This window comes from Haliaeetus leucocephalus, unplaced genomic scaffold, assembly GCF_000737465.1.
Source record: "Haliaeetus leucocephalus isolate CR32 unplaced genomic scaffold, Haliaeetus_leucocephalus-4.0 Scaffold751, whole genome shotgun sequence".
Lineage (NCBI taxonomy): Eukaryota > Metazoa > Chordata > Aves > Accipitriformes > Accipitridae > Haliaeetus > Haliaeetus leucocephalus.
The window spans coordinates 16,483,981-16,502,251 of NW_010973187.1; the positions used below are offsets into that span (position 1 = coordinate 16,483,981).

Sequence of the window (18,271 nt, forward strand, 5' to 3'; positions counted from 1 at the left end):
CAATATCCAAGAGGGTTTATGAGTCTTCGCCGTTTTCCTGAAAACTCAGCCCATTTTGTTAGCTAACCTACCCAGGAGCTCAAATGGGAAGGAGAGGAGAGTCTTCCTGTGCTGTCCGTTGTATAAATTGCCCTTATGTAGGGGAATAAATTTAGGCAAACCTCCTGGGAAGCCTCCCCTGCCGAAATGCCCGTCAGAGAATAGCTGCAGTTGGCTGCATGGGTCATCTGTTTGCCAAAATGTCAGAAAGTGTTGCAGCATGAGTGTTCGGTATTTGTGAATATTTGGGCCAGAATAGTTGGTGTTTCAGTCCCAGTGCTAACTGTAGCTGTTTGTCTTCATTTTACAAAACAGGAAGAAGGAGAAGATCTCACCATATCCAGGACACAAGCAAAACAACGACCTGCTGCGACCTGGCCACACACTAACAGAAAGTTGTTCTGAGTTTTGCAGTCGCCTAGACTTTTGCACAGGGGGCTGATGGAAACTCATCGCTCCACACTGCTGGGTAAGAGAAAAGACACTCAAGTAAAGGGCTATGTCTTGGTTTCTCATGTTTTCTTCTCTCTTTGATGGTCTTGCCTGCTGTCTCCTTGAACAGAGAGTCCAAGTTTTAAAGTCAGCCCAGCCAGAGGAGCAGTTATCCTCATTCTTTCAGCTGAGAAAATCCTTTCCATGTTGTGCACAACTGTAATGAAAAGAGAAGACCCTCTTGCCAGAGACTGAACTTGTCTGTCAGGAAAATACTATTTACAGGTAAGAAAATGCCATTCCCAGGAAAGAATCTGGATCTTCTGCTATGTGAGGCTAGAGAAGCTGCCCTTAGGATAGGACATTTTATGTGTAAAAAGGAGAAGAGACTTGGGCTGCATCCCACACCAGAAGTCCTTCAACTTTTTGCTGTTGTAGTTGAACAATGTATTGTCAATATATTTGACAGGTAACAGCTGGTGACAAGACTCGTGTCTTTTAACTTTGGTGGTCCAAGACATAGACATCTGCAGCTGGGATCAAAGAGCTTCTTGCTCCCCATTGACTAGAAGGGGAGCCAGGAGTGACAAGCCCTGAAGTTGACACAGGAGTTGGGTGGTAAATCCCAGTCATTGGGCCCAGGCGGCACAACAATGGCCACCAGCTACAGCAGTTAATAATTTTTGGTTTCACTACATATTCTCTCTAGAAGCTCTGGAAGAGCCTACAGAGGAGACCAACCCAAAGGCTTTGTTGTGTTTCCTGGCATCTTGATTTTATATGGCTCTGTTTTAAGCTGCTTAAAATTATCCTGAGATCGTTTTTTTTTATTCTTCTCCATTTTCTACACAGCGTGGTTCATATAAGCTGAACTTTCTCTTTATAGCTTGACTTATGAATGTGGGTCAGCACTCAGGCAGCTGAGTGCCCGAGATCATTTCCATGCTGTATATAAATAGTACACAGTTATTTCACAGTTTCATGTTCAGCTCACAGGCTTCCAACATCCTTGTATTCCCGAAACCCTTTCTATTCTCATAGCGTTCGGGTGCTTGAACGCATGACTCAACACGAATTACAGCAGAGGTTACCCCAGCCAAGAAAGTCCCCATTTGGCTTCTGTGTATTGTCATTCTCGTTCCTGATGGCTGGCATCAAGTCACTAATACTCAAAGCTGCTGTCGCGGGTCTTTCCAGCCCCGCGATGAGTTCAGCTATGCGGTTAAGCCGACAGCTGAGTTACGTTACCTTACGCACGTTAAGCAGCACTCGGTTAGTCCATCGTCTTGCTCGACAGTGGAGGAAGTCGGAGAGTCTCCAGCTGGATGGATAACTAACGGCCGGCGTAACCCTGTCGAACGGAGATAAGAGGCTGGTTAAAACCAAGGGAATTTTTAGACTCTTCCCAAATATCGCCTGTCTTTTGTTTGACACAGGACTTGTCATGTCTCCCTTTCTGCGTATTGGTTTATCCAACTATGACAGCGGCCCTTACCTGCCATCCCAGGGGGAGGTGATTAACCCTTACTGTGCCGTGATGGTTAAAGAAGCCGTGGAGTCAGGTAAGTGGGGAGATGTTAAATATGCATATGAGTTTTTACAAGACTTGTGTGCACCTTACTGTGTCATTTCTGGTGTGTAAGAAGCACATTGGTTAATCTTTATAAGGGTTTGTAAAGTGCTTTTTGTGTCTCAGCACAGTGCAAGTTTGGGTTTGGCGTGGCCTGCAAGACAATCTGATTTTAAGATGGTGCCCAACAAATCTATGTCTTCAATTTGAGGTTATTATCAACTGAATTACAGTTCTGCATGTGACAGAGCAGATGAGCTGAGCTATATTCGGTTTCACTTTTCTATGAGCAGTTGCTGGTTTGTCAGTGGGACTCCAAGCAGGTGAAGTCTGGGTGTCCTAGAAATATCCTGTTTATCTTTGTTTATCACATTTTTTTGAGGAACTGACAGGTCCAGCAACTTCAATCATTTTAAAAAAAAATAGCTCTCAAACAGCCCCAGCCTTTGCAGAGAGAGTTAATTTCTCTACGTAATTGTTGTACTATGTAAAATGTTTGAAAATGAAACCTCCCGCTAAGCTGTTGTCTATGTCTGGATACATGGATCATTGCACACTTTCCTTGATTGAACAAGACTGATGAGTCCTCATTGGGAAAACACTTCTTAAACATGTCTTATACACAAAAATAGTCCCAGTGAGGGGATGAAAAGTTCTTCCATTCTGCTTTTCAAGAACCATGAAGATCAAGAATTTCAGTGTTAGGGAATTCCTCATATTGGCTGTTGTTTATCTTAAATCTTTGATAAATTCCTAACTTGACTGCTGTGATTCTTGAAAAAAATTAAATCAATTCAGAAATCCCTTTTTATACCTTGAGAATCCCTGTGACTTCAATCTCCAGAGGATGTTAAAGTAGTTTAAAAAAAAAAGATTTTAGAATTTTAAAACAATTCAGTATTTCCCTGGGCATTTTTGTTTGTTTATTTGTTTACTTTTTTGTTTGTTTGTTTTTTAAGAGTCTGCATTTATCACATTGAACTTTAGCTTGGCTTAAATGACACTTTAAATGATTCTCAAAGATGTGGTGACTGGTAAATTCAAAAGGAAAGAAAATACTGCATGACAAGTTATCCCTAAGATCTCACTTTTTACTGAAAAGATGTTCTATTTCATTGCTGTGCAGAGCTTGGCAGTTTGCTTTAATGAGGCCTTTGAAAGCCGTAACTCAAATTGAAGTTTCTGTCAGTTCAAAAGTAAATAAAATCAATTTGGTCAGAACAGACCTATATTTATTTGTCTTACACACAGCAAAAAGCTTTTTCTGGCACCTAACAAACACAAATGTACTAAGGGATATAATTTTTGTGGTCCTGAGAGTCAATAATAATAATAATAATAATAGTAATAGTACCTCTACCAAAAAGAAATAAACAAGTGTGGTTTGGGGAACTTTCCTCCAATAGCGAGGATTGAATATAGGAAAAAATGATGTCCTTCTAATAGAAGATATACGTTTGCTGGGGTTTAATTGCACTGGTCTAGCCGTTGCTCAGAGCATGTGGGGCAGCCAGGGGCACTTCTCGTCATGTCAGGGATTGCAGCAGGAACCTCCTGAGATTGATTCATCTCAGACTCCCCTCTTGGGGGGTTGAACCACCCTTGGGAGGTGTTAATCTGCTGCTGGTGGAGGGTGTCTAAATGTGTAGATAGCTAACCTTACCTTAAGGTGACTAAGCCAAGATGAGGCCACGGTGGGATCCATCTCCCCTATAATTCCAGTCTTCTGCACGGACGTTGATATCGGAGCAACTCAGCTACCCTTGCATTAGAACCCAAGGGAACAAACAGGGATTTCTGTGGCGGGATTCATCTCGTCTTGAGGAAGACATCCATACGGGGTACTGATGAATCACACCCAGAAAAGCCCAGTGCTCTCCGCTGACTCCAAGGCCAGTTTAGACAGTCCGCTCAGAGGTAAATGTCTGATGTTCAGTGAGGGGAGCCTGACTCTAAATGCCAGAAATGCTCTCAACATGACCGTCCTGAGGAGCTGTCATGCTCAAACAGGCTCAGAGAAGGCAAAAGGCAATGAAGGTCTCAGGACAAACATCAGCTGAGTGTATTTGAAATAGCTGCATCCCTGCTTTGTGATTTTTTTGATCACGGTTTGCTCTCTGGCTTCCTGATTTCACGAAGCACTTGCTAGTCAATGGTAATAGGATTCAAAAAAAAAATTATATTGGTGCCCTGATATGCAAATTTTGGCTAAAGTGGCATGTCCAAGGTGCAGGAGTGGATCAGCTGCACAGCTGGTAAGAGATGCAAATAATCCTGTGCTCTGACACACGGCCACTAAGATTTCTTCAGGACAAATGATTGCTATATAGCGGTGAGTGCAGAATGCAGGGCAGGACATGCCTAAACCCAGAGCCGAATCCAGGATAGATCCAGTCCCAAATCCCTGCAAGCTCTGTGCTGCAACTGGTTTGGTAGATGACTCTGCTCTGACTTTTGCAATGTCCTATTACAGATCGGATATATACCATGTTTAGCATTAGCAAAGTGTGAGGCGTTTTTGTTTGTTTGTTTTTTACAGACAGAGCTATCATCTATAGTGGTAGATGATAAATGTATTTGGTTCCCAAAAAAAGGGAGTTTGACTCTGACTTTGGGTTCATGCCAAAGGCCATCCCTTGTCAACTAGCTGTGATGAATAAGTCCCACAGGTCCCCAGGGGTCTGGGAGTAGTGCACATCACCTGTGGACACAGGGGTGTCACAACAAGGCCACCCCAAAGAATTTCAGAAGCTCAGGAAAGATCTCAGGCAGCCTTTTTGTTTCTTCCACTTGCTTATTTTGTAAAAGGAACCCTGGTATTTTATGATATAGTCTTTAAAAAACAAACAAAAAAACCCATACCTCCATACAGTTAGAAGTGTTATTTATTACTGATGACAAAACATTTCAGAGATCATAGGGGCCTCTGAGGTATAAAAAACCATGCCCTTTAAAAATGACTTCTGCCTTCAGAAGCCACCCGGCCCGGTGCCATTTTACCACCTGTCCTGGTGACATTTGCTTCGTGAAAGATCCTGCTCCATGTTTGAACTCAACAGGCCTCCAGGAAAAGTGCTCCCAGCTACAGTGGAGGCTGCTGCCTGGGAAAGACAGAAGCTATTTTATTTTTCAGGAACCCAGGGTTAGATTAATCCCTGGCAGAATTCCACAGACGTCAGCGGGGATGCGCCGGGGGTGACTGTCTGATCCCATATATTGGCCAGTTCATTCACATTCCAGGGTTTGTTTATTTAAGCCATATGTTTCGGAGTGCAATGCAAACGAAAGCACTTGTTTTGCAAGTGCTGTGTTTCACATCCGTGGAGTTTCACTGATGTAGCAAAGAAATAATGGTCCTTACTGAGATTTCTGTTCTCCGTGGTGCTTGGAAGTTTATGTCCCATTTTTTATGGCTCATTTTGTTTGCTTTTGTTGAAAGAGTGCGCCAAATGTATATTTGCAAGCTTGATGGGAATGAATTAAGCCTGCAGACAATGAGCTCAGTATATGATTGCCTAAATCTGCATATGTGAAAAGTCAACCTCACTTAACTGATAGAGATGAATTCCCCTTAGACTGGGTTGCTCCAAACTTTGGGGAAACTGAATTTGAACCTAAGATTTAGCTGCACAACCGCTTGTCATACCAGGCAGGACAAGTGTGAGAAGTGATCGTATGCTGCAGGAATGATCTCTGCTCAGTTCTGCGATGCAGACCAGTGCTGATGGTCAGAGCGGACTGCAGCTCAAATCGAGTTTATGTGATCAAAACAAGTGCAAAAGCACTTTGTGAGAGCCAGGTGTTGGGCTGTGGAGTGAAATTTCAGCAAGTCAGTATTGGTTGCAGGATCCTGAGTGCCTCTTCTCAGGAAGCCACTTTCTCAACCTAAATCTCTCTAGTGAGTATAGTTTACATCAGTGGCTCTGGCAGTTCTTTCTCCTTCCATAGGAAACCAGTGTACAGGGTGATAAAGAGAGAGTTTTGTTATAATCTCACAGCCCTGATATTTGTTCTCTCCCAAAAAAACGTTCTCTCATTTCCTGACATGAATATTACACAATCAGGAGTCACCATTTCCTTTTTTTTTTCTCCTTCGCTCCTGCCTCCATAACTTTGGAGCTTGTTTACCAATTTTAATCCATCCTGAAGGTGTGGTACAAGCCTCAGAAATCCCCCAGTTCCTGCCTGTGTAGATCAAAGCTGAGCAGAGGGAAGAAACCCAAATTAGTCCTGCCATCTAGGGAAAGATTTTCTCCAGCACGTGTCACATTCCAGGCTATCAGCTGGATGTGCTTTTCCAGCTGGGTGGGATGAAGGAAAGGCTGGGATTATTGGAAATAGGAGAAGGATCTTTAGGAGACAGGAGTCGCAGGTTTGCTGCTCACACAACTGCTTTTTGTTCTGTTATGCCTCCAGCTTCAGCATTTGTTGGGTTGAAAATTTGGAGAGGGTAACTGTGAAACAGAATTTACCTTGAGTAAGTGTCCAAGCCTTTTACAGGGCTGTATGAAATGAATAAAGCTGGCTGATACTCTTTTCAGAGAGAATTAACTAGAGATAACTGTCTGCAAGCTAATGATAAGCCTCAGAGATACCCTTCACCATTTTAAGATGAGTCTACTAGGAAGGAAGAGGAATTAATGCATGAGGAAGAGGTGCAGGAAAAGTTTGCTAGGTTGAAAACTTTACACCACTGTGGATGTGGTTGCAGGTCTGCAAGACAGTTCATATATTAACATCCCTGAGTTAGCCAAGATGTAGCAACTGACTGGACATGTGCTCCAGCTGAACCTTAATCCCAAAGTGCAGCCAGCTTTTGGGGAGATCGAAGCAAACCTGTTTGATTTTGCATTGCCGTGGGACAAATGATACCTGTAGCTGGTTATCTATGATGAGATTCACCTGATTAGAAGTGTGTACCTATGTTGTCAGAGTCTACGTTTGAGGTCTACTCAATAGAGTTAATGGAGTCAAGGGTGGAAATTATCTTTTCTAAGGTAGATGTATGTATTTAGTCAAATGAACACACCCTGACTCCATTGATTTATATTGATTACATTCTCTTCACTGGCTCTGAATGGAGCCAATGTTCAGACAGCTCAGATATGGGCATACACATTGTAGACACCTAAAGTTAAGTGAGAAGAATCCCGTCCTAGGTTTCACTTCACATAGTAACCTCCTAAGACACTCCAAAGTGGTCCTTCGCACACCGTGCCAGGAGAGAGACCTTAAAGTGGGTAAATAACACAGATCTGTCGCAGGGACTGTAGAGTGGTGGCCTTAGTGCAGATGAGTCCAGTCAATCCAAACCACCTCTTGTTGACAGAAAATGGCCAAGTGTACGTGCAGAAGAAGCCCACCATGTACCCACCCTGGAACAGCACTTTCGACGCCCATATCAACAACGGCAGGGTCATGCACATCATCGTCAAGGACAAAAGTGCCGAAATGGTTTCAGAGACCACGGTGGAACTCAAGGTGCTGGCGGAGAGGTGCAAAAAGAGCAATGGGAAAACAGAGATATGGGTGAGCATCGTTATCTCCTCTGGCAGGATGGGATGGGGTGCTGCTGTAGGGTATGAGAACGCCTTGTATCCGTGCCAGGCTGTGACGGTAACCAGGAGGGCAGCAGGAACTGGCTGCCAACCGAGGAATAATGTTTTGAGTATACTTGGGTATGACTTGAAGGAAAGACTTCCATGCATGTCAGAAAAAAAAGAGCATGGCACATTTATATTACCTGCTGCTGTTATATTGAAACATGTGCCTTCTCTTAGCAAGGACTCTGGTTCAGGTGAGCCGTGCCCACATATTAATCTTCGCTTAGGAAACCCATTGGGGACAAATGGTAATGTGAGTGGCTAAGTGTGAATTATTTTATGTGCTCTGGGGAAACAGCTTTAAAAATTTAATCTAATATCATGTAACTGATTCACAGCTGCCCGACTTCAGAGTTATGTCAGAGGAACTCCTTTAAAATCACTGGAGTTATAGTGGAGTAAATTTGAAGTAACAGTCTTCATAAGGATGCTAAATGTAAGGTTGTGTTCCCTGGTAGTCCAACCAAGAAAGTTCTTGATAATAGTCTTTAACATGTAGTATTCGGTAGCCATACCATGAATAACAATAAAGCAGAAAGACATTTGGAGAGAAACTGATTTCCTGGATTTTTTGTTTGTTTGGTTTATTTCTCATGCCAGTTCTCAGACAAAGCTGCTTGCGTTAAGCAGAGAGTAGAAAAGCCAAAAAGGCCTTGGTCACTTAACACACCTAAGAGCAAGATTTGGTAGAGATTTGCACATTTAACACATAACTTGGAAGGAATTGAGAAACTTAGGGAAAGAATTGAAAACTGAAAGGCTCTGCTCAGCATGACTCCAGCCCCAGGCTCCAAAGCCATGGGAGGCAGCAGCCTGGTGAGGAGGAGAGGGGGGACGTAATCTGGGGTGCTGCTTGCTTGCAGCAAGGGTAACAGACCTGAGGTCAAGTGGAGTTGGGAGACCCTCGTTCTGTTGTGTCCCAGCCTCGTACCAGCTCCTGACATCTTCTCTCCACTCACTCCGCGATACAGGTTACAACCTGGGGAGAGTGGTCTCAGATATCTCATCCCACAAGGGTCATGAGGAGAGAGAATAGCATTTTTCTCACTTTTCTGTGCAAGGGCACGGTTTCACCTGGAAGGTAGAGAGGTCACCTTGCGCAGGCTGTGCTGGAGGTGGGTGGGGAAGGGACTGTTGTGGTTCTCAGGCTGAAGAAATCCTTGAAGGTAGGTCTTCTTATTCCTAGGCAAGTGGATCCAGATTTACAAAGGCACCTATGGACGGAGGTTCAGATAGGTGGGAATGTCCAGGTCCAGTGGGAAGGCCCCAAAAATGCCTGAGTAAGCTTGTGGCATCAAGGACTGTAATGGAAGTTAGACTTGTAGAACCAAGTGTCTAAAAGATTTCAACATCTTTTAAGTACCTGCCTGAAGTTGGCTGGGTTTTCTGAGGTGCTCCCACTTCACCCCCACAGGATCTACTGGGAATCATGAGATTTCTCTATAGATAGTGCTGGTCCTGAGCTGGAGTCTAAAACCTGCCTACAGCTTCTGTGGTTTTTCTCTTCTATCATGCTGCTCCAAGTGTTTGATAAGAGGTGATCTAGCCTCCTCTCTCTATAATTGCTCCTACCCTGCCTTGTTGCCCCACACGGGTATGAGCAACCCAAAAATTAGCATTCATTGGCATTCACCAGTTCCCTCTGGGAAAAGGAGATAGCTTGAGTCATCTGAAATTATTGTTGCTTCTTTGAATGACTGTTTAATGATTGCACTGGTCTTTTTTTCTTATTTTTCACTTATCTCAACCAGCTAGAACTGAAACCTCAAGGCCGAATGCTGATGAATGCAAGATACTTCCTGGAAATAAGTGGTAAGTGATTTCGTTTGTTAATAGATAGATGTGATTTCTGGTTATGTGGGGCAGACATGAAAATGAAATGCTCCAAAAAAGTGATTTTTATTGTATGGTGGGGATGAAGATTGACTGTTCCTCTGTGATTTGCAAGGCAGATTTTTGGCCATTTTGCCACTAAAATGATAGATTTTCTCATTATGTTAAGTAAGGCAGAATAGATACATAAGGAGCCAGCTCCCTCTGAAATCATTCTACTTGTATGTATGCACCTAACATGTGCCTTGGTGTGCGTTATAGTGCAGATGTAAAGGATGGGATACAATTTATGGTTGACAACACCTAAGTATACATGTTAGTCGGGCTTTTAAGATCAAGAACAATCTAGGCAAAACAGGAAAAGAACCTAGAAAGTGATTCAGCTGATCAAATGTAGGTTTCTGCTGCAAGGTGAGCTGAGTCATTCACTGGGCTCCATTGCCTGGTCCAGCTAGACCTCCAGGGATGTGGCAGTGGCTTAGTCAACCTGGACAGGTGATGCCATCATTTACATGTCTTCACTGGGAACCAAAGCCCACCGGCAGAGTTCGATGTCCACGTGAAATGCATTTTGCTTTGTTGAAGAAAATGGGTTACAATCCAAATGCTCAGTTTTATTCTCCCGTCTTTGATGCCAAAATTCTGCCACATTCAGATGTGGGGTGAAGCTGTGAAGTATAGGTATCTAGAAGGACCTCCCATTTATAGAAGCATAGAAGTACTGAAGGCGGCTAATAGCTTGTCCATACTGATATTTTCTTCATTCATTCCTACCTTTAATATAGAACAGACTATTATTGCCTCCTTGTATGTTATAAGATATCAGAGGCCAAAGCATAGAAAATGCAAGTTGTGTTTGTATTACAAAAAGCAAGATCAGCATCAGATCACACAGGGGGCCAGTTACCACAGAATATCTATGTAACTTGCTGTGTAATGGATGAGTAAAACAAAACAGAGATTGAGAGTGAGGTACTGTGTGCATATCTAGATTTGTGGACACAAGCACATATATAAGTGCACAAGTATATATGCACGTGTAGTCAGAATTGGTTTGTTTGCTGTTCTAAAAAGTTTAAATGTGAACCGTGAATAATGGCATGGACACAGCAAACAGCAAAGCAATTGTTGGCATGGAAAAATAACAAGAAAAAGAATATCCTAGGAACATACATACATGCTTATCACACACATTACATGCACACATAAAGTATTCAGTTAAATACCCACATATATATATACACACGTGTGTGTGTGTGTGCGCATATATAGATAACAATTAATTTTTATGTAATTTAAGCTTTTTTAGGGCATGGCTCTTCAGTGCTATACAAAGTTAGAATTTTATGTTTAACTGAAAATTATCTCTCCTTGGGAAATTTCTGCTCTACCTTTCAAAAGTAGCATTATGTATATTCAAGGGAGCTCAGACTCCCAAGTTTAATGTCATTTTAGTGTCCTTGTAGGAACAGTAGATAAAAAAACCATCAAACAAGTCTTGTGTGGGTTTCAAAAAGCAGTAGTTCTTAAAAATTTTTATTCCCATGAGTGAATTATGAGCCTCAGTCACTTAGTATTTTGGCAGCTGCATTTTCTCAAGGCGCCTGATCAGGACAGGGTACCCTAATAAATCTTCTGTTTCCTTTGCCCCCAGATGCAAAGGACCTGGCTGACTGTGAGACTGAAGGCTTCTTCTCCTTGCACCAGCGCAGGGGAGCCATCAAACAGGCCAAAATCCATAATGTCAAGTGTCACGAGTTCACGGCCACCTTCTTCCCACAACCCACCTTCTGCTCTGTCTGTCATGAGTTTGTATGGTAAAGGAAAAGAGATTTCTGCTTTTTCTCCTTTTAGTGGTGGACATGGCAGCGTTAGGTTTACGGTTGGACTCAGTGATCTTAAAAGTCTCTTCCAACCTAAATGATTCTATGATTCTATGATTCCCTGGTGAATATCTGTGCTCCTGCTGTCAGTAAAGGCAGCAGGATGAGACCCTTGACATCTTACGTGTAGAGTTACTGCATCACTTCAGGGATGTGGTTCACAGTTTTAATTCCAACTGTGAAAATTCCCTTCATTTTTTAGTTTATTTTTTATAAATATTTCTGGTTTTGTCCAAATGCACAGACATTTCTCATCATCCCAGTTCGCTATTTGGATATTGTGAAATTCAGAATGTGAATATGTGCTGTGAAAACCACAGAGAATGACTCCACAGTTAGATTGAATGAAGATATTTACATTAGAGAAGCTCTATAAAGACTGATAAAAAGCAAAGCTGTTTTATTCTCTTTCTTTCATAAATGTTGCTGTCCTTTCTTCTGTCGAGGCTTTCAGACAATTCAGAATTAATCATTTCTCTGTTTATTTCAGGGGTCTGAATAAACAAGGCTATCAGTGCAGACGTAAGAAATTTTTTTTATTTTGTTACTATCATTATTTGCTTGATACTTTCTTGAAGAATTTTTTTATTAACACCATAACACACTTGTTCTTTCAGAATGTAATGCTGCCATTCATAAGAAGTGCATTGATAAAGTAATAGCCAAGTGTACAGGATCAGCAATCAATAGCAGAGAAACAATGGTATGTATTATTCTTTGGCTGTTTTTAAAACAACTTTAGTGGCGTTCAGATCTCTCCTACATCACTGTAAAACAACTTCTAATGAAACAAAACATGCTACTGAACTAAAAAAGGCTGTGTGATCTGATCTGTGCCCTTTGTTTTTCACGTTCCCAATGGTTTCATTACCTCCTACTTGTGATTTACTCAAATGCAGCCGCTGAATAAGTAGTTGCTGAATCAGGACTGACATTTTTCAAATGTGTGAAGTATAGCTCAGAGGAAGATCATGGACATGAGGTGGAGATTTACTGGAGGAAGTTTTTCACTCTCCGATGTTAGGCAGGACATTACACTGAATTTTCAGAGCAGTACTTTAACATCCCACTCTGTGTTATCTGAGATTTCCAAGCAGTCAATGGAATATCTAACATCTCCACTATTATTTGTTTTATTTTTCTCATATCAGTTTATTATAAACCTTTTTTGGTAGGCAAAAGTGAAACTTTAACTCTTGATAGGACTGTTCCCTTTTCCTTAATCGTTTTCCACAGCTTCTGTTTGCTTCCAATCCTACCCTGGTTCCTGTTCTCCTTCTAGAGTCTTTAGAGATGAGATTCGTCTCGCTCATCTTCTGACATCTCCAGGGTAGATGCATCCAACTTTGTCATCACCTTTGACTCCCTATGTACTAAAAGAAGAAAAATAGGCTTTTCCAAGGAGTGATTCATGACAAAAAATATTGACGTGTAGCTGAGATGCAAGCAGCTCTCTGGTCAGATAAATCAAGCCAGGGAAGAAATTACCCAGTTCCCACCGAATTGCAGTTATTATGTATAAAAATTTGGCTTTGTATATCTGAATGATAGTTATAGATAGTTTCTTCTTGATGGTCATACCCAAGGATAAAAGGGCAGTAGACATCCCATCTTCTGTGGTACAAGTTTGGTTTTCCATGAAGAGTTGAGGTGGAGAGGAGTGAGTTGCCAACAGGGCTTTTCTCTTGCAGTTCCATAAAGAGCGGTTCAAGATTGACATGCCTCACCGCTTCAAAGTCTACAACTACAAGAGTCCAACTTTCTGTGAGCACTGCGGCACGCTCCTCTGGGGCCTTGCACGGCAAGGATTGAAGTGTGATGGTGAGTCCCTGATGTGTGTGGCATGAGCTGAGCATGGGAGTGGGATGTTGCCTTTAGAGAGTTGCAATCTAAAAAGCCAAATCTCATTTATCACATTTCTCTGAGACCTGTATGTGATGGCATCCAGGGTGGTGAAGGAGTGGTAAAGAGGACCATCCTTCAAGGAGAATCATTCTTCAAGGAGGAGGACCACTGTCAGCATATAGAAAGATATGTAGTCCACGAGGCTGAAGAATCACTTCTCAGAGAAGCAAAGAACATCTCAGTGACACCGCTGATCTTCCAAAACCACTCCTACTATCAACTTTCATGCTCTATTTCCACTGTCAGACAGACCCAAGACACTCCACCATCTTCATAATCCTATACCAATGGGGAAATCCTGTTCTATGATTACGGTTTATCTAAGAGCTGATAGATGTGGAGTTTTGGTAGCCTGTAGCTGCAAAGGCTGGTGGATGTGGAAATGCAACCTTTTGCCCAGAAGACAATATAAAAAAACTTTTTCTCCACAGAGAGCCAAAAAATGACCTGAGTGCCATCTCATGAGATGTAATAGGTGCCCAGGCTTTGAGCTGTTTACGTGGCTGGTCTCTGCCCTCGGCCAACAGCAGCTCATGTTCCTGCCCAACCTAATGCCAAACCTTTTACAGCCTCGCTATCCTTTGTTGTCCTGACACCTCTTGTTCTTTCTTTCAGCATGTGGCATGAACGTCCATCACAAGTGCCAGACAAAAGTAGCAAATCTTTGTGGAGTTAACCAGAAACTAATGGCTGAAGCTCTGGCAATGATAGAGAGCACCCAGCAGGTAAATACTTTTAAGCTGTGAGTGACCCAGAGAAAGGAGAATCAATTATTCAACGTTTGTTTCAGTGCAAGAAATAAGGGCATTGAGTGGAGTACTGTGGGTAACAAGTTCAAAGCAAAGAATAGGAAATGGATTCTTCATGGAATAGGTAATTAAACTCATTGCAGCAATTTCTGGAGGCTAAAAGTTTTCACAGGTTCAAGGGGCAATCTCCAGAGTTCATGGAAGAGAAATCCATTCAGGATTAATAGAATAATTAATTTTGTTAATGGAAAAGCACTGCCTTTGAATCAGGAAATCTCTGAGGAAATCTTTCTCCCTGAGACAGGGAGAATATTCTGAGGAGGTGACTTTGTGTGCCTCTACTCTTCTTATATCTTTACCTGGTATGTACCTGACTTCTGCTGTAGACAGGATAGGACCTGGACGGACTCTTTCCCTGATTCGGTACAGCTGTAGTTACATTATATTTGTAACTGAGATTGTGTAACAGGGTCCAAGGAACTTGGTTTGGGTCCTTTTGCTGTCACTGCCTTGCTCCATGGTTGTCACTTAGCAGTTGCTCCTGTGATTCTCTGATGTGTTTGGAATGAAGCTCCCCAGATCAGGGACTCTCATGAAGAGAGATGGGCCCTGGGGAGAGGATCTAGATACTACTGTCATACAAATAGTGTATGAACACAGAAAATTGAATTAAAAAGAAGGAAATTTAGCTTGTCACAAGCCCAAAACCATAAAAGTATTTAGAGATAGTAGTTCAGGGTTGTTAGGACACCTCTCAGCTCTTGAGTAACCTCAGAGAGGGACAAAATCCATAGGTACCCAGCCCTCCATATTTAGGTTCCTCAAGTATCCCAATGCAACATCTTCATCCATACAGCAGGTGTTTTTCCATCTATACGATCCTGAGGGCCTCTCTACCAGGTTTAGCTCTGCATATTTCTCACCTTTATGCAATAGGTAGTGCTGCCAAACCTCCAAAGAGGAGTTTTTCCTGCTCTTGCTTCTCTATTTCCTACCTGCTCTCTCTCTCCAGCTCCATGCACTGCATACTTTGGGTCACCATTGAGTTGTGCAGAGGGCAAACACTACATACTTTCCCCAAAATACTCTTTTAATCTCCAGAAATTTAGGCTTTGGGGACTTCTTGAGTCATAGATGGAGTCTTAGTGTTTAGTAGCCCTCAGAGGATTTGTCTTTCATGCTTTTGTCTCACCACCCTTGAATCTAGACAAACTCTTGCCTTCTGCAACATCCTGGGACAAGGAGTTCTTCAGAGTGACATCCAGACACTGTACAGGGGTGAGGCTACAACATGATCCAGATTTTTGTTGGTATTTTTCCAGATTTCTCTTCGAAGAGAACTATTAGAAAGGATGTTGTTAATTAAAATGCCCTCTGCGTGGATGGTCAGAGACTCAGACCCCTGTGCAAAATAGGGGATCTCTATTTTGGCAGTACAAATACCTGTTAACATCCACGCACATCTCATAAGAAACCTTGCTGAAGGCTGTGGGTTCCACTAGGTTACCAAACCCCTAAAAGTTAGGTACAGAGATGCTCTTTTCATAAGCAAAGACCTCTTCTAGATCTTGGCTTGTGTGACAGTCACACTTAAGAAGCCGGAGCGTCCATAAACTCAGAACATGATATTTGGCTCAAAAGTCATTTGCTGTTTTCTGTAATCCAGGCTCGCTCTCAGCGTGACACTGAACAGATCTCCAGGGATGGACCTCTTGAAATTGGCTTCCCAGTTCCAGCGAAGGAGGTAACACCGCTTCAGGCATTGCCAGCATCTACAACAGGAAAAAAAGGTAGTTTCCCCTAGTGAGATGGTGTGGCAGGCTTTGTTAATTTTTTGGTTTGTACGTGGTTAGGTGACGAGGGTGGAGAATTTATTAGCCAGTGAATCTTTCATGCATCTTTCCAGCCTAGAGCAAGACATACGTTTTCTCATCCCAGGATATCAACAACTCTTCCCAGCCACATCACTTGGACGTGGCAGATACCCTGGATCCCAACCTGGTTCCTTTCTTCTCTATAAACCTGCATTTCCCCCCTGCCATTCCAACCGCTGGTGACGTGAGACACCAACTGCCACTCATTCAGCTAACCCTTAAACTCTCTTTCTGACTCCATACTTGAGCATATCTCATACCTTCACTGGCAATAATATGTTTATTCCCTTCTTGGGACTCATAGACTGTAAAATGTGAGAACTTTAAAGAGAAACCAAGATCAGAACAGGAGATTGGGAGTCCTTCTGATCACTATGACTAATTCTGTTTCCGATTTCGTATTTTTGGGTGGGGGTTGACATCCAGTACCTTTGAAAATCATTGACACATCCCCACTTCATTCACCCAGGAGCTGATCTAGGTGTCACAGCCCTCTGTGCTACAAGGGCAGGAATTTAGGAGGGTGAATGAGAGATCAGGGAGCACTGTTGATTAACAGACCTTGGACAAAGCTACCAGGGGCTCAGTGACCTAAAACAAAAATTAGTCTCCTGGGGAGATGCCTTGTTTGTCTGCTTTGTGCTTGAGTCACAGAACTCTGGATATTAGGAGCAAAAACATCACCATCTTTCTTTAGACCCATGTGGCCCACGTAAAAGATCATTTCAGGATCATGGTGCCCCTCCAAGCACTGTACTGTAACTGCAGCAGGCCTATGATGGCACTGACACAATGGTGTTTTGCCTTCCATGAGCTTTAAGATGCATCTACCAGAAAGGGAAGGGAGAAAAAGAAGAGTACAAGTGAATCAGTACTTAAACCTCGCAAGGACTGAGACAGTGGGTCCTCAGCTCCAGCCCTAACCAAAGGTTAAGCTGAGAGCCCAGGCCCACCATCATCTACTTTCTCAATGCAAGTTAATACTGCTCTGTGTGGGGATAATATCCTGGAAATGGACCTAGAGCAAAATGTCAGAAGGCACCAGTTAAAGCACATCAGAGACACGTTATACCAGTGCTCTGGGTTTGATACTGTGCAGCACCAGGTTACTGCGCCTCAAAGGCTGGTTTTGGTACCATCTGAGCTAAGGTGACAGTGCCCTTTGGCCCCCAAAGGGAAATAAATGATGTCCCCATTTGTGCTTATTTTCTTTCTTTTCTACAAGTAGAACTGGCTATGCTGATGTGAATCAGTAAAGCCTCAAATGGTTTCAAATCTGGTTTACCCGTGAGTCTGTTTGTCAGCTGAGTAGTGTTCTTGCTGTTCAGCAATTTAGGACAGTACAGCAAATGTACACTTGAGTACATGGGATAAATCCAGTAAGGGACAGAATCTCTTAATCTCACATACATCCAGGTGAATGGACTATTGAAGACACTCTGAGTAGTTCCACTCCAGAGCAGCTGGAGTGCGTGATCAGAGCTTCCCATCCGGAGCAGGCACCCAATATGAAAATGCTGTCCCATCTTTTCACATGCTAGCTTTGCCAAGGGTCTTGAGAAGGCCTCAAAAAAATGGGATCACATCATAACGGCAACCAGCAAGAAGGAATGAAGAATGCAAGTGGCCAGAAATTAAGGGTTTGGTCACGCTTTGTTGCCATAAAACAGAAAGACAGATGAAGGAGTTTATAAAGTGGGAGTAATGCCACTGAAGAAGGTGGAGTTATACTGGAGTAAAATTTCCTCTGGCGAGAAAGCAATGCGGGAGCAGAACGAATCTACGTAGTAGATGTGGCCACTACATTTCCATTTATTTGAAATACCCTTCTAAAACTCTAAACACGATACCTGTAAGTGTTCTGGGCATTTTCTGCTCATTCCCAGGGGTTTATTTGAATCCTTTGATGTGTGTTGCAGAGCCACAGGGCATCTCCTGGGAGACTCCGGTGGAGGGCACAGTGAAGGGGGAGGCTCTAATAGAGTCGGACTTGGGAGACCAACCCCAGGAGCGGGAAGAGCACCAAGTGCAGCTAAAACTAACCATCGAAGATTTTGTCCTGCACAAGATGCTGGGGAAGGGCAGTTTTGGCAAGGTAAGCATCAGGGGACTAGACACCACTGCATAGGTCTGCTTATTGCTTATTGTGGCACCAAATAGCGTGTGGTTTGAAGGCCACTTAGGAAAAACATCTCCAAGCCCTCAAAGAAGCCTTGCTCTGGCGTGGCTGAGTCTTGAAGTTGGTCTTCTCCTTGCCTAAGACAAAGATCTTCCTTGCTCTTCCCTCTGCCCCGTTAGTTTGCTGTCTCATGAGTGCCCATGACAGGAGAGGAAAGCAGCCAAGTAAAGCTGCAATTTCCCCTTCTGTGCAGGTTGACGGGGC

General features: G+C 43.0%; 1 protein-coding gene across 1 annotated transcript in view; it reads left to right on the forward strand.

Moving 5' to 3' along the window:
• Positions 1-418: 418 nt before the first annotated feature.
• The window catches only part of PRKCQ (protein kinase C, theta), a 44,257-nt gene continuing 26,404 nt past the window's right edge, over positions 419-18,271 (forward strand). The window contains exons 1-12 of the mRNA XM_010581013.1: positions 419-508; positions 602-756; positions 1,908-2,033; positions 7,371-7,570; positions 9,396-9,456; positions 11,132-11,294; positions 11,851-11,882; positions 11,978-12,063; positions 13,052-13,181; positions 13,881-13,990; positions 15,681-15,804; positions 17,808-17,983. Of these exons, the coding sequence (XP_010579315.1) occupies positions 1,916-2,033; positions 7,371-7,570; positions 9,396-9,456; positions 11,132-11,294; positions 11,851-11,882; positions 11,978-12,063; positions 13,052-13,181; positions 13,881-13,990; positions 15,681-15,804; positions 17,808-17,983 (1,200 nt within the window). The 5' untranslated portion in view covers positions 419-508; positions 602-756; positions 1,908-1,915. The remainder of the gene's footprint in view (positions 509-601; positions 757-1,907; positions 2,034-7,370; positions 7,571-9,395; positions 9,457-11,131; positions 11,295-11,850; positions 11,883-11,977; positions 12,064-13,051; positions 13,182-13,880; positions 13,991-15,680; positions 15,805-17,807; positions 17,984-18,271) is intronic.